Source organism: Heptranchias perlo, chromosome 20 (assembly GCF_035084215.1).
Source record: "Heptranchias perlo isolate sHepPer1 chromosome 20, sHepPer1.hap1, whole genome shotgun sequence".
Classification (NCBI taxonomy): domain Eukaryota; kingdom Metazoa; phylum Chordata; class Chondrichthyes; order Hexanchiformes; family Hexanchidae; genus Heptranchias; species Heptranchias perlo.
The window spans coordinates 34,985,819-34,999,856 of record NC_090344.1 but is presented as its reverse complement, the minus strand read 5'-3'; the positions used below and the strand labels follow the sequence as shown (position 1 = coordinate 34,999,856).

At 48.2% G+C, this 14,038-nt stretch overlaps 1 protein-coding gene across 1 annotated transcript in view; it reads right to left on the bottom strand.

Annotated features, from left to right (window-relative positions):
- Window positions 1-14,038, bottom strand: part of LOC137335695 (docking protein 2-like) — a 46,101-nt gene that overhangs the window by 26,684 nt on the left and 5,379 nt on the right. Inside the window, exons 2-3 of the mRNA XM_068000996.1 lie at window positions 4,212-4,511; window positions 497-614 (exon numbers count right to left, since the gene is read on the bottom strand). Coding sequence (XP_067857097.1) covers window positions 497-614; window positions 4,212-4,511 — 418 coding nt within the window. The remainder of the gene's footprint in view (window positions 1-496; window positions 615-4,211; window positions 4,512-14,038) is intronic.

Sequence of the window (14,038 nt, the reverse complement as noted above, 5' to 3'; positions counted from 1 at the left end):
AAGTATTTCATTGGCTGTGAAGCCTTTTGGGATGTCCTGAGGTTGTGAAAGGCGTTGTATAAATGCAAAGTTCTTTCTTTCTTTTTCAAGCCTAGGAACATAACATAGAATTACAGCGAGAAAACAGGCCATTCGGCTCAACAGGTCCATACCGGTCTTTCTGCTCTACATGAGCCTCCTCCCACCCTACCACCATATCCTTCTATTGCTTTCTGCCTCATGTACTTACCCAGTTTCCACTTAAATGCATCTATGCTATTCGCCTCAACTACTCCTTGTGGTAACGAGTTCCACATTCTCACCACTCTTTGGGTAAAGAAGTTACCCCTGAATTCCTTCTTGGATTTATCGGTGGCTATCTTATATTTATGGCCCCTAGTTTTGGACTCCCCCACAAGTGGAAACATCTTCTCTATGTCTACCCTATCAAACCCTTGCGCAAGAATGTACATGAACACAAATAAAGGGGAAACTCGATGAAGGGAATCTCCCTTACCTGGCGCTCGTGTGCTGTACAATGTGTTCTCCTCCATTGCAACTGAATTATTCTTCACCTTCCATGACCGTTGCATGCCATCATTCTTACTAAGCGCTGGCCAATCACCCCAATTCATCTGAAAAAAAAAATTAATATCAGTAAAATATCTCACTACAGGGAATCCACCTCCCTCATTTCTTCCTGATATGCTCTACAGCTTTCTATTCTATTCCTGTCTGTACCTCACGTTCATTGTCTCGGTCCGTCTCTATCACCTTCCACCTCTCTCCATCGTTGTTTTGTTGGCGCAGGAAGGATGGGGCTCCTTCTGTGCTGTAAATTCCAGAGTAAGTTCGCCGATCCCGCATTCCCAGCAGGAAAACCACACTCAAAAAGGAGCGTAGGTGTTGCTTGCTATTAAGATTGTGGCCCATGGAATAAAGGGGGCAGCAGCAACATGGATACAGAATTGGCTAAGGGACAGGAAACTGAGAGTAGTGGTGAACTGTTGTTTTTCGGACTGGAGGGAGGTGTACAGTGGTGTTCCCCAGGGATCAGTGCTGGGACCACTGCTTTTCTTGATATATATTGATGACTTGGACTTGGGTGTACAGGGCACAATTTCAAAATTTGCAGATGACACCAAACTTGGAACGGTAGTGAACAATGAGGAGGATAGTGATAGACTTCAAGAGGATATAGACAGGCTGGTGGAATGGGCGGACACGTGGCAGATGAAGTTTAAAGCGGAAAAATGCAAGGTGATACATTTCGGTAGGAAAATGACAAGAGGCAATATAAACTAGAGGGCACAATTCTAAAAGCGGTAGAGGAACAGAGGGATCGTTGAAGGTGGCAGGGCAGGTTGAGAAAGCGGTTAAAAAAGCATATGGGATCCTGGGCTTTATAAATAGAGGCATGGAGTACAAAAGCATGGAAGTCATGATGAACCTTTATAAAATACTGGTTCGGCCACAACTGGAGTATTGTGTCCAGTTCTGGGCACTGCACGTTGGGAAGGATGTGAAGGCCTTAGAGAGGGTGCAGAAAAGATTTAGTAGAATGATTCCAGGATGAGGGACTTAAATTATGTGGATAAACTGGAGAAGCTGGGGTCGTTCTCCTTGGAACGAGACAGTTGAGAGGAGATTTGATGGAGGTATTTAAAATCATGAAGGGTCTAGACAGAATAGATAGAGAGAAACTGTTCCCATTGGCGGATGGGTCAAGAACCTGAGGACATAAATTTAAGGTGATTGTCAAAAGAACCAAAGGTGACATGAGGAAAAACTTTTTTACACAGCGAGTGGTCAGGGACTGGAATGTCCTGCCCGAGGGGGTGGTGGAGGCAGATTCAATCATGGCCTTCAAAAGGGAACTGGATAAATACTTGAAAGGAAAAAAATGCGCAGGGCTACGGGGATAGGGCGGTGGAGTGGGACTAGCTGGATTGCTCGTGCATAGAGCCCGCAAGGACTCGATGGGCCGAATGGCCCCCTTCCGTGCTGTAATCCTTCTACGATTCTAGGTCAGAGAATTGTAGCTACAGTCTCGTAGCCTGATCCCCACTCCATCCTGCTAATCTTTGATTAAAAGATTGCACTACTTTATGATTTGGCTAGATTCTTATCACATTCATGTTTCCAATTAAACTAGCTCTTCAATAACGATACTTTTATTTAGTATCCAAGGTGCTTCACCCAACTGGGTTTCTTTTCTATAATTAGCCGCGATCCCGTGGCATTGCTCACTAATGGTTGCGACGTTTAGCTGCTGGCCTGCCTGTCACTTAGGGACACGGCTCAACTACTCCCTGAGGGAAAGTGATCTAAATAGGCAAATCCAGCTAATTGTAAACACCTGCCGTCAGAGGGCATGTAAATTTCTAGCTCCAGGTCAGAAGAGCCCAGCATGAAATTACTGCTTTTCTTTGCCTTTTTAAAAAATAATTATCTGCAACTGTAATAAAGTGACCCAAGACTTTTAGATTTTAGATTCGCAAATTTTTACAACAGAACACACAGATAGTTTACATTTTGCCCCAGTGGTGTCAGACACATGGGGGGCGATTTTAAACCCCAAGAGCGGATGGGCTGGGGTCGGGTGGGGGCTGAAAATAGTTGTTTATTGGTTCGCGGCCACAACCCGGCTTTATTTCCGGGTTTAACGTCGGAGCAGAAAAGTACAGGCTTTGCATTGGGAATGCCAAGTCCGAAAATTTTGCGGTTGTGATCCAAGATTTTCAACTATTTTCAACTCCCACCCGCCCCCCAACCCACCCGTTCTTGGGGTTTAAAATCACCCCCATGTTGTGTTATTGTTCCTCTAAAAGTTTACAGTTCAGTTCAATCTGCAACAGGAATACTGATTGCCTTTCACTCAGATTCAATCGTGTGACAATGGTGGAAAATTGGTCTGAGGCCTGGAGCCCTGAGGGTATAATAGAAAATCCTCAAGTCCTCTAATCCAAGATGGAGTTTTGCCATTTATATTGTTCACTGATAGGTGTATGGTGGCAGAAACACAATACTGCAGGCTTACACTGCAGTTCAACTTACAACAGGAATACTGATTGCCTTTCACAAAGATTCAATGGTGGAAAATTCGTCCGTGCTACCGCAAGCTTCCTTTGAGGGAGTCCAGCAAGGAATCACTCGGAGCCTGGGTTGAAGGAGCTGTGTGAAGTTGTGTTGTACTCTCTAGAGATGAAGAGGTTAAGGGGTGATCTGATTCAAGTAAATAATGAAGAGTGTTGACAAGGTAAAGACTCTTCCCTCTAGTAGGTGAATCAAGGGCAAAGGGGACAGAATCTTAGAATTAGAACTAGACCAGTTACAGGCATCTGCAGGATAAGTGTCTTCATGCCTTCATAGGGTTATGACAATGTGGAATGTATTGCCTCAGAGGAGCATGGATAGAGAATCAGTTGAGGTGGTTAAAAAGAGATCATTTCCACTTGGAGAAGAGGATATAGAGAAAGAGTAGGAGTTGAGGATTCAAAGATAGAGCTACCACAGCTAACAATATGGTGGAACAGGCCCAATGAGCTGAATGGCCTGCTCCAATGAATGTTTTAATACTATCAATCAGGCCCCGGAGCTCAAATTACTACACACAAAAGCTGTCTACACCTGTAAAATAACTTAACCTCGGCGAGGGAGCTTTAGCATATTGCTGGATGGCGCTAGGCAGGTAGCGAGGTGTCCAATCTCAGGGAATAGGAAAGCTGGCACTTCCTATCTCATCACCTTGAATTGCACTGGCTGTGCTGCAGTGGCATCGGTATCTGTGGATCAAACTGTGGCCCAGAATGCCCTATAGCCTCACTCGAAGCAGTAAATGGTTTGGGTGGGAGACAAATGTAAATCTATCTATCCACCTATCTTATCTGTATATCTTATCTGTGTATCGCATCTAGCACATCCGTCACACTCCAGGTATCACACGTTGGCCATCATACTTTCCTACAGTTGCAAAACAATCTTAAAAAAGAAAGAAAGCCAGTCAATGAGCCGCAGCCTGAAATTTACAAGCAGTTACAATTGCCCCGTGAATGACCACATCAGTTTACAACCTGCTACAATTACCTGGATTGGCTTTAAAAGGAACAGGTTAGGAGCTAAACATCAGAACTGAGCTGCAGGCCCCAGGTTAACCGCGAGCAACTCCATGAAGAGATCCCGCAGGTAAAATTTTTATTTTCAAACTTTTCAGGCCGGCACGGTGTTCTTACCGGAAATGCCATTTCACACAGGCTCTGGCTCCACGCCTCATATTCTGACAACTCGACTGCGAAGACGAACAGTTTCTCAATCGTCTCTAAATAAAATGACCGGCATTCGCCGGGGCAGTTCTCGCCCACAGCCTCTGCGATCCGAATGCAGTCGCTGAGCTTTATGACTTTCTTGTTCTCCGCCTTTTTGGTCCCTTGCCTTTCTGCCACGCTCGTGCCCTCCTTGAACTCGAAATACTCCAGGCGAGCGACAGAGCAAGTGCTCTCTCCGTAGAGCAAAACCCAAACTTTCTTCCATTTCTGCAAAGAAAGGAGGAGGAGAAGATTTCATTCATTCCAGGCCAATTTCATTGAATCAAAGAATGATACAGCAAAGAAGGAGGCCATTCGGCCTATCATGCCTGTGCCGGCTCTTTGAAAGATCTATCCAATTAGTCCCACTCTCCTCCCCTGACCCCATAGCCCTGCAGATGTTTCCCCTTCAAGTATTTATCCAGTTCCCTTTTTGAAAGTTACTATTTAATCTGCTTCCACCACCCTTTCATGCAGTGCATTCCAGATCATAACAACTCGCTGTGTAAAAAAATTTCTCCTCATCTTGCCTGGTTCTTTTGCCAATTACCTTGAACCTGTGTCCTCTGGTTACCGACCCTTCTGCCACTGGAAACAGTTTCTCCTTACTTACTATCAAAACCCTTCATGATTCTGAACACCTCTATCGAATCTTCCCTTAACCTTCTCTGCTCTACTATTATTATCATCATCATTGTTATTATTATTCCTGCATTATCCAGCAGTAGCTGGGAGCCAGATGTACAGCTGTTTGCTCTGATGCTGGCACCTGCTTTCTCACCGTAACCTTTAATAAATGTCAGTATGGATAGAATTCTCAGCACTGCTGCACTGTTTAATTAATCGATCCATTTAGGAAGTTTAAATGTGTGAAGGCCCTGGGCTGGGGGGGCAGTCAGGCTGTGACTGTGTTTCCATAAATCAATGTAATGATCTCTGTCCGAATGTAGCTCCTCTCATTCCACCGCTGGGAGTCCGAGGGAAGCCCCACTTCTGCACGTAAACGGGGTTTTGTGCTGCACTTCCGGCAAAGTTACGGCAGCGGAACGGGAGCTGCTCTGAGGAAATTCCCGGCCTACATATCTACGGGGGTCATTTTAACCTAATCCGCCCGGCAGGAAACTGACAGGATCGGGTCGGCCGCCCAATATTACTGTGGAGAATAAAACCAGACAGAGTGTAAAACGGGCAGCAGACCTGATCCCGTTAGCCTCCCCCCGGACAGGTTAGGATAAAATTACCCCCACTGTCTCTTTGTATATCTTTATATTTATCAACCTGCTGTGTCGGTCAGTCTGTCTGTCTGTCTGTCTATCCCTAATTTATCCAACTAATTATGTCTGCCGTTCTATCTCTATATCTATCAATCTGCTTAATATTACTAAAACTTTACAGATGTGCACACTCCCTGTCCGCCACACGCTGATGCAAAATTTAGTGTTACATGCAATAAAATAAAGAAACAAAGATAGTCATTTGCAATGTACGGTAAAGATCTTGGAACAGAAAATAACAGAGTCACAATATCCACAGGCTCTTATTCTACTTTCCCATAAACAAAGCCAGGGTTCTGATTGCCAGCCTGAATACCAATTAACATTTCCATGAAGTCAATTAGTCTGTTTCAGCATTAAAGGGACACAAACCTCCACTTTAACAGCAGAATAATACAATGGTATAATGGCCCTATCCTTATAAAACAATGCAGACTTGGATTTTCTAGATTTAAATATCTATTGCCTACCATGCACCATTGCACTCCACCCATTATACTCAAGAAGCCAAACTTTGTTAAAGATACAAAGTTATCTTTTTTAAAAAAGCAAAAGAAAGTCAGGCTAGGTTCTTCTGAAGCCTGAAATTTCCTAGCAATTTCCTGACCTCAGCAACTTACAAGCTGCTACAAGTCCCTGTGTTTCCAAAGGGAGTACATGAGCACTGCTTTTGAAGGCCAGGTTAGCAGCTAAGCATCTCAATCATGGTCCAGAATCCAGACTACCCACTGGCGATGCCACAGGAACTCTGCTAGTCGAGTAAAAATTCTGCATTGTTGGATGACAACATGCCCAACGATGTCGAGCAGTGCCGAGGGAGCCTCCATTAACAAGAGCCATCTTCTCAAGCACTTGCCAATTCTCAGTGTTGTTTTTATCCCCACTCCTGGGTTATGCTTAACAGGCATTAGCTGATAAATGGGACAGTTTAATTTCCCCGACCAATTAACCAGCTTGATTTCCATCAGCTTTATTTACAATGCATTTCCCAATAGCTTGGCCAGCTTATTAGGAAGCAGGCTAGGAGTAGTTACAACTGAGAATAGGGCTGGCTGACAAATACTTTATCCAGTGATGGAACATCACCCCTACTACTTCCACGCTTCCCAAAAGAGTAATACTGGTTAAGAATAAACCTTCTGCAGTCGTCTAATCAATCACAATGATGTCGACAAGAGTGCAACAGGAAATCCTCTGCTTGGAACTTAACCCTCTTCTATCAAGTGCGTTCCAAATGCTTTCACAAGATCACAAGGCAATTACGAGTGAGGAAAGCCATTCAGGCCATCTTAACTCATCCATCTGCAGTCCCACCCCCACCCCCTACCGAAACATCCAATTGTCTCCTAAATGATTCCAGGGTTTCAGCTTCCACTTCTCGACCCGAGAGTCCATTCCATGTGTTCCTCACTGAGTGAAGGGCTTCCTGACATCAGTCCTAATTTTTTACTTTTACTAGTTTGACCCTGTGTCCCTCTATCCTAGTCTCACAATTTACTTCAATGTAATATTCCATGGATTTGCCTCTTCTGCACTCTTAATTACGTTGTATGAGGTCACCTCTCAGATGCTGCCTTTCCAGCTGAAAAGCTAAAATCTCTCCAGCCTTTCCTCATATTTCAGACTCTTGACGCTAGGAATCAAACTCGTGACTCTTCTCAGCACTGCCTCCACCTGAATGTCTCTCTTGTTTCTCAACGGCCTGCTCTGACACAGTACTCAAGTTGCGGTCTGACCAGAACTGGACCCAGTTACTCAAGGTGGGGTCTGACCAGAACTGGACACAGGACTCGAGGTGCGGTCTGACCAGAACTGGACCCAGTTACTCAAGGTGGGGTCTGACCAGAACTGGACCCAGTTACTCAAGGTGCGGTCTGACCAGAACTGGACACAGTACTCAAGGTGGGGTCTGACCAGAACTGGACCCAGTACTCAAGGTGGGGTCTGACCAGAACTGGACCCAGTACTCAAGGTGGGGTCTGACCAGAACTGGACCCAGTACCCAAGGTGGGGTCTGACCAGAACTGGACCCAGTACTCAAGGTGGGGTCTGACCAGAACTGGACCCAGTACTCAAGGTGGGGTCTGACCAGAACTGGACCCAGTACTCAAGGTGGGGTCTGACCAGAACTGGACCCAGTTACTCAAGGTGCGGTCTGACCAGAACTGGACCCAGTTACTCAAGGTGGGGTCTGACCAGAACTGGAGCCAGTTACTCAAGGTGCGGTCTGACCAGAACTGGACCCAGTTACTCAAGGTGCGGTCTGACCAGAACTGGACACAGGACTCGAGGTGTGCTCTGACCTGTGCTATGTACATTTTGATCGTTCAACATTCTATTGGACTTGTTGATTGCTGCTCTGCATCGGTTGAATGTTTAGCGTCGAGTCTACTGGGAGTCCTCGGTCTGCACTGCATTAATTGGATAGCTCTTTCAAAGAGCCAGCACAGGCACGGTGGGCCGAATGGCCTCTTTCTACGCTGTATCATTCCATGAGGTCTCTTTCAACTTCATCCTTAGTTATTTCAACACTGTTCATGGCGTATGTGTGCTGCTTATTTTCCGTTCCTATGTTCAGTACTTTGCACTTGTCTGCATTAAATTCTATCTGCAATTTATGCCACGTAGTTATTTTGTCCAACTCATCCTGTAATTTCTGAGTTGCCGCCCCCGATTCCTCTGCCCCTTCCAGTTTGGTACCAACTGCAGATTTGACCTTCATACAACTCTACACTGCTACAATCAATCTCATTTTGATAATGAGTAGTTAAACTGCTCAGTAAAGGCCTCCTGATGGGCTAGTAATAGTGTCCACAGGGATATTGAGTCAGAAGGTCTCAGGTTCGATCCCTTGAGCGTGCTGAGCAATCTGATCCCTGTCAGAGCAGCATCTGGTGCACCAAAATTGGTCTCCGTGTCACTGGAAGAACAAAAAATCAGCTCAGGGTTCCCACCCGAGGGAGCACTGCACTGTTAGAGATAATGGGCCTGATTTTAGCAGGCCTGCGGGTTGGGTTTCGGGAGCGTGGCCTCCCCGCTCGGTGAAATTAGTGGGTTGCCCGCGCGATCGTAGCAGGCAACACACTAATAGGAATCAATTACCTGCTCCTCCGGGCTCCGCGCTGCTGGTCTGCGCGTCGGGCGGGCTGCGCATGCGCAGTACGATCTGTCAGCTGGAGGCTATCTAGTTAAAGGGGCAGTCCTCCACTGACAGATGCTGCAACCAATGGAACAAATTACAGCATGGAGCAGCCCAGGGGGAAGGCTGCTCCCAGTTTAATGATGCCTCATCACAGGTATCATCAGATGGGGTGCGGAGGAGGGGGAGGACAGAGATCTTCCACCCGGCGGGCGGGAGGAAGCGGCCTGCCTCTGCCACCAAGAAGGCCTGGCTCGAGGTGGCAGAGGGGGTCACCTGCGCCACCAACATATCGCCCACCTGCATACAGTGCAGGAGGCGCTGCAATGACCGCAGTAGGTCAGCCACAGTGAGAACACGAAGTCTTTCCCCTACACTCCGTCTGCCACAACACTGCCCCCACCCCACATCTCCTTCGGCACCGCCAACACTACTCTGTCACATCACCCTTCATACCCACTCAAACCCCATCCTCATCTTACCTCCACCTACTCACCTCGCCAGTACTCATCCTGCCACTAACACGCAACCCAATCCTCATACAATCTCATGGCTCTATCCCATACTCACCCTCTCGTGCATCTCCCTCACGGCCAGCCTCACTCAACCTGCCACCACCTGTGCTGCAGCCACAGGGCATGCATCACATATGTGCAGTAGGCAGCGTAAGGCAAACATGTCGTGAGCATGAAGGGGGTGCACAAGGATGTCGGAGGGTTTGCCATGGGTGTTGCCTATATTGAATTTCAGAGCAACAAACATCACACATTATATTGGCACCACCACTGCCATGTCTCCGCGAATCCTGTCTGTTGTGTCCAATAATGCCCGCTCCTGGGTATCACTATGAGGACCCACCACTGATGCCACCCATCGTGTTACTGCAGAGTAGGTGCAGGTGTATTTGCAGGGCTCTTCCGCGCAGACGACTGAGAGACATCGGCGGTGTAGCCGGCTGCACCCTGGCAGGATGCGGAGGAGAAGTTGTGGAGGGCAGTGGTGACTTTGACAGCGACAGGTAAGCAGTTGGTGCTGGGGCCAGCCAGGAGCAGCTCGGCATGAAAGAGCCTGCAGATCTCCACGACTACATGTCGAGCGAATCTGCGCCTCCGTGTGCACTGCTGCTCGGAGAGGTCCGGGGAGCTGCGCCTCGGTCTGTGGACCCTGTGGCGAGGGTAGTGCCCTCTGCGATGCGTCTTTCTCTGCGGTAGCCCTCCCTCCTGCTGTGCAGGTGGGCGTGCAACAACACCGTGTTGGGGGGCTCCACGTCTCTGCGGCAGATGGCGTGGACTGCGAGGCTGCTGGGGCTGGTCATGCTGTTCGTCCTCCAAGGGTGTCCACGCACCACCCATCTGGCAGGTGTTGGTCTGAGGGGTTGTGCAGGGTAGGTGGGTGGTTCCTCGGACTGGGGCTGCGGTTTCGTGTCGGTCTGTCCTCTGGCTTGGCGGGGGGTGGTGGGGGGCAGGGGTTGCCCTATGTGACGCGGTGGCCTCCTGCGTGGGTGAGGGCTCTCCCCCGTGGAGTGCACCTTGGCACCTGCCACAGGCTGCTGGCTGCAACACGCCTGGCTGGAGGGAGACTGTTTCCCCCAGTGTGTGAAACACTCTGCAATGAAGGTGAAATCCCACACTTCCTCTTTTGACAGCTGATTCAGCTCATTAACTGACCTCAACAACCAAGGTAAGTACTCTCAAGTGGAACCCCGCTGGCTTTAATTGCCTGCGGGATTCCCACCAGCGGGGGCCACGCACGCAGCCCCGCACGTCATCGGGGAACCCGGAAGTGGTCGGGATCGCGGCGCGGTCCGGTCACGTGACCGGATATCAGGATTTTCGGGGCCCCCCCGCTGGAAACCCGCAGGAAACCCGACGCTAAAATCGAGCCCAATGTCTTTCGGACGAGACGATAAACTGAGGCCCTGTCTGCTCTCTCGGGTGGACGTAAAAGATCCCCTGGCACTATTTCGAGGAAGAGCAGGAGTGTTCTCCCCGGTGTCCTGGCCAATATTTATCCCTCAACCAACATCATGAAAACAGATGATCTGGTCATTATCATATTGCTATTTGTGGGAGCTTGCTGTGAGCAAATTGGCTGCTGCGTTTCCAAAATTACAACAGTGACTACACTTCAGATGTGTAAAGCACTTTGGGACGTCCTCAGGTCGTGAAAGGCGCTATATAAATGCAAACCTTTCTTCCTTTCCGCCAACCCTCTGCCGAAATTATGGTGGAAGATGGGAGGGGTGGTTGGGGGAGGGGATCGACCACGGAAGTTACCGATGTTCATTTTTTGCCCCTGTGAGACTCTTTGGGATGTTTGACCGTGTGAACAGTTCGATATAAATGCATCTTGTTGCTGTTGTTAAAGTGGGAAGGGAGGCAGCAAGGCAGCGGTGTTTAGGGAGAAAGCTCCAGAGTGTGGGGCCCAGACAGCTGAAAGCTCTACACTGAATGGTAGAACACGACAGCTCTCTAATCTAACGTTTCAAGATCATTGCTAACTTGCAGCTTTTGCTTGCTGTAAACAAACCTAACAAATTGAATCAAAATCAAATGCAATAGAGTCAAAGCAAATAACTAATTAAAATGTCTAAGGGCAATGCAGCTGAGCCCGGTCCTGTCTCAGCCGCGTTCCACAAGCATGCGCTTTTGAGCGACTGGATCGTAATCAGGGGCAGGAACTCTGGCTGATCATCTTCTCTCCTAACTGAGGGGCACTGAGGCTGACCGTGCTACTGCAACTCACTGCCCCCGATTAATCAATTCAGTACAGCCAAGGACAAAACCTGAAGGAAATAATGACAACTGACACCCATTTTCAAAAAGAAACATTTTTTAAAATTGATCTCGGGACGTGGGGCTGATGCTGGTACGGTGACCTGATAGAGGTTTATGAAATAATGAAAGAGTTGGATAACGTGCCTACTTATAGATTATTCCAGTTTGAGAGTTTAGGGAGGATCGGGGGACGTGCGTTTAAACTACACAAGAGTAGGAATAGACTGGATGTTGGGCCATTCTTCTTTTCCCAGAGTCTCTGGAGTACGTTACCAACAGGTGTGGTGGGGGCTGACTCACTCTCTGCCTTCAAGAGGGAGCTGGACTGGTTTCTGACCGGGGCAGAGATCGAATCATATAGAAGGTAAGTGTCTTTATAGATAACACTTGGTCCATGTGATCTCCTGGACTGATTGCGATCGCCTGAAAGGGTCGGAGAGGAATTTACCAGAGTATTTTTTTTTTCCTTATTGGCCCTGGGTTGTTCTCTGTTTTTTCGCCTCTCCCAGGAGATTACATGGCTGCAGGGGGATTGGGGGAGTGGGGAAGTGTCTGGTTATGATGCTCCAGCCATTATGAGTGTGGGGCAGGCTTGATGGACCAGCTTGTCTTTTCCTGCCCGCCATTTTCGTATGCTCGTAAGGCCGGCATTTATTGCCCATCCCCAGTAGCCCTGAGATGGTGGTGGGCGATCCCTTTCAACCACTGCAGTCCGTGTGGTGATGGTGTTCCCACAATGGTGTCACGTGGGGGAATTCTAGGATATTGACCCAGCGACGATGAAGGTGATATATGTCCAAGTCAGGATGGAAGAGCGACTGGGAGGGGAACTTGGACGTGATGGTGTTCCCATGTACCTGCTCCCCTTGCCCTTCTAGGGGGTGGAGGTCACAGGGTAGGAAGGTGCTGTCGAAGTAACCTTGCTACAATGCATCGTGTAGATCATCCATCCTGCAGCCACAGTGATGGAAGGGGTCGTTAGCGAGTCCAGTGGTAGGGCTGAAAATCAAATTCAAACCTTTCGGCAATTTTATATTTAAGAATTTCTTTTCAAGTAAATCAATGATAGTGCTCCTCGTAGAAAGGTATTTTAAATACTACCTTCAGAAGGGATCGGTTGTTATAAAAGGTTTGTGTTTGTAACTGTGCTGCCTGCTTATCTGAGGAAGGATATATTTGCCTTAGAGGCAGTGCAACGAAGGTTCACTAGATTAATTCCTGGGATGAGAGTGTTGTCCTCTGAGGAGAAATTGAGTAGAATGGGCCTATTCTCTCTGGAGTTTAGAAGAATGAGAGGTGATCTCATTGAAACATATAAGATTCTAAGGGGACTTGACAGGGTAGATGCTGAGAGGTTGTTTCCCCTGGCTGGAGAATCTAGAACTAGGGGGCATAGTCGCAGGATAAGGGGTCGGCCATTCAAGACTGAGCTGAGGAGGAATTTCTTCACTCAGAGGGTTGTGAATCTTTGGAATTCTCTACCCCAGCGGGCTGTGGATGCTGAATCATTGAATATATTCAAGGCTGAGATCGATAGATTTTTGGACTCTAGGGGAATCAAGGGATACGGGGATCGGGCGAGAAAGTGGAGTTGAGGTCGAAGATCAGCCATGATCTGATTGAATGGCGGAGCAGGCTCGAGGGGCCGAATGGCCTACTCCTGCTCCTATTTCTTATGTTCTTATGCTTCCTGTCGATTTTATATGGGGGAAGCTTTCCGCTTTGTTCTCCCAGCGCAGAGCATTTCAGGCTGGGAGTGTTGACCTGGCCTGTCCCTTTAAGGCCACTTTACCCCCCCCCCCCCCCACCCCGAGCATATCCAGGTAATTTGGGGTCAATTAGAGACCAGAAAATGACATGTAAATTTAATGCTCCGTGGTCAGAAGAACCCAGCAGGAAGTGCTTGGCTTTCCTTCTCCATTTTAAGGTTGCTTTGCATTTATAACAGAACATGGAGTGTGATGGAAGTTTCCTAAATGCAAAATTGGTATATTTTTATATACCTACATCGAATTGTTATGCCCCAGCTCAAGCTGCTGCCTCTTTGATGTGTGAATTATCTTATCATGAGCCATACAGTCAGGAACTGGAGCGCAGGTGCAGTATATCCGTCCCACCACCACCACCATCAACTGTGGCAGGCACCTGACCCTGAACAAGTCAAAAAAAATAAGTAAAGATTCAAGGAGAAGGATCTCACTCATAAGGGAAGAATGCCTGAGGTGGTTTCCCGTTGCCTTCTTCACGGCTTTTATCTTCGGAGTACCTTCTCCTCGGTGGGCTGCATCCAGGGCTAAGAGACTCGCCTACCCTTTACGATGGGGAGTGGGGGGGTCACCCTTATCCATCGGACACAAGTACCCTCGCTGGACGTCGACCCAGTATCCAGAGCCGGCATTCCAGTCTGCGCTCGGCGGGGCTGCCTGGAGTGCGGCCCGAACCCAGCTCTTCTGACTCAGAGGCGGAGATAGTACCCCAGGGCCAGTGGTCACTCTGTCCTGATGCGAGTCCCCCTGCTGGATGTCAACCCAGGATTGAGAGACAAGATTCCATTTAGGTTGTAGG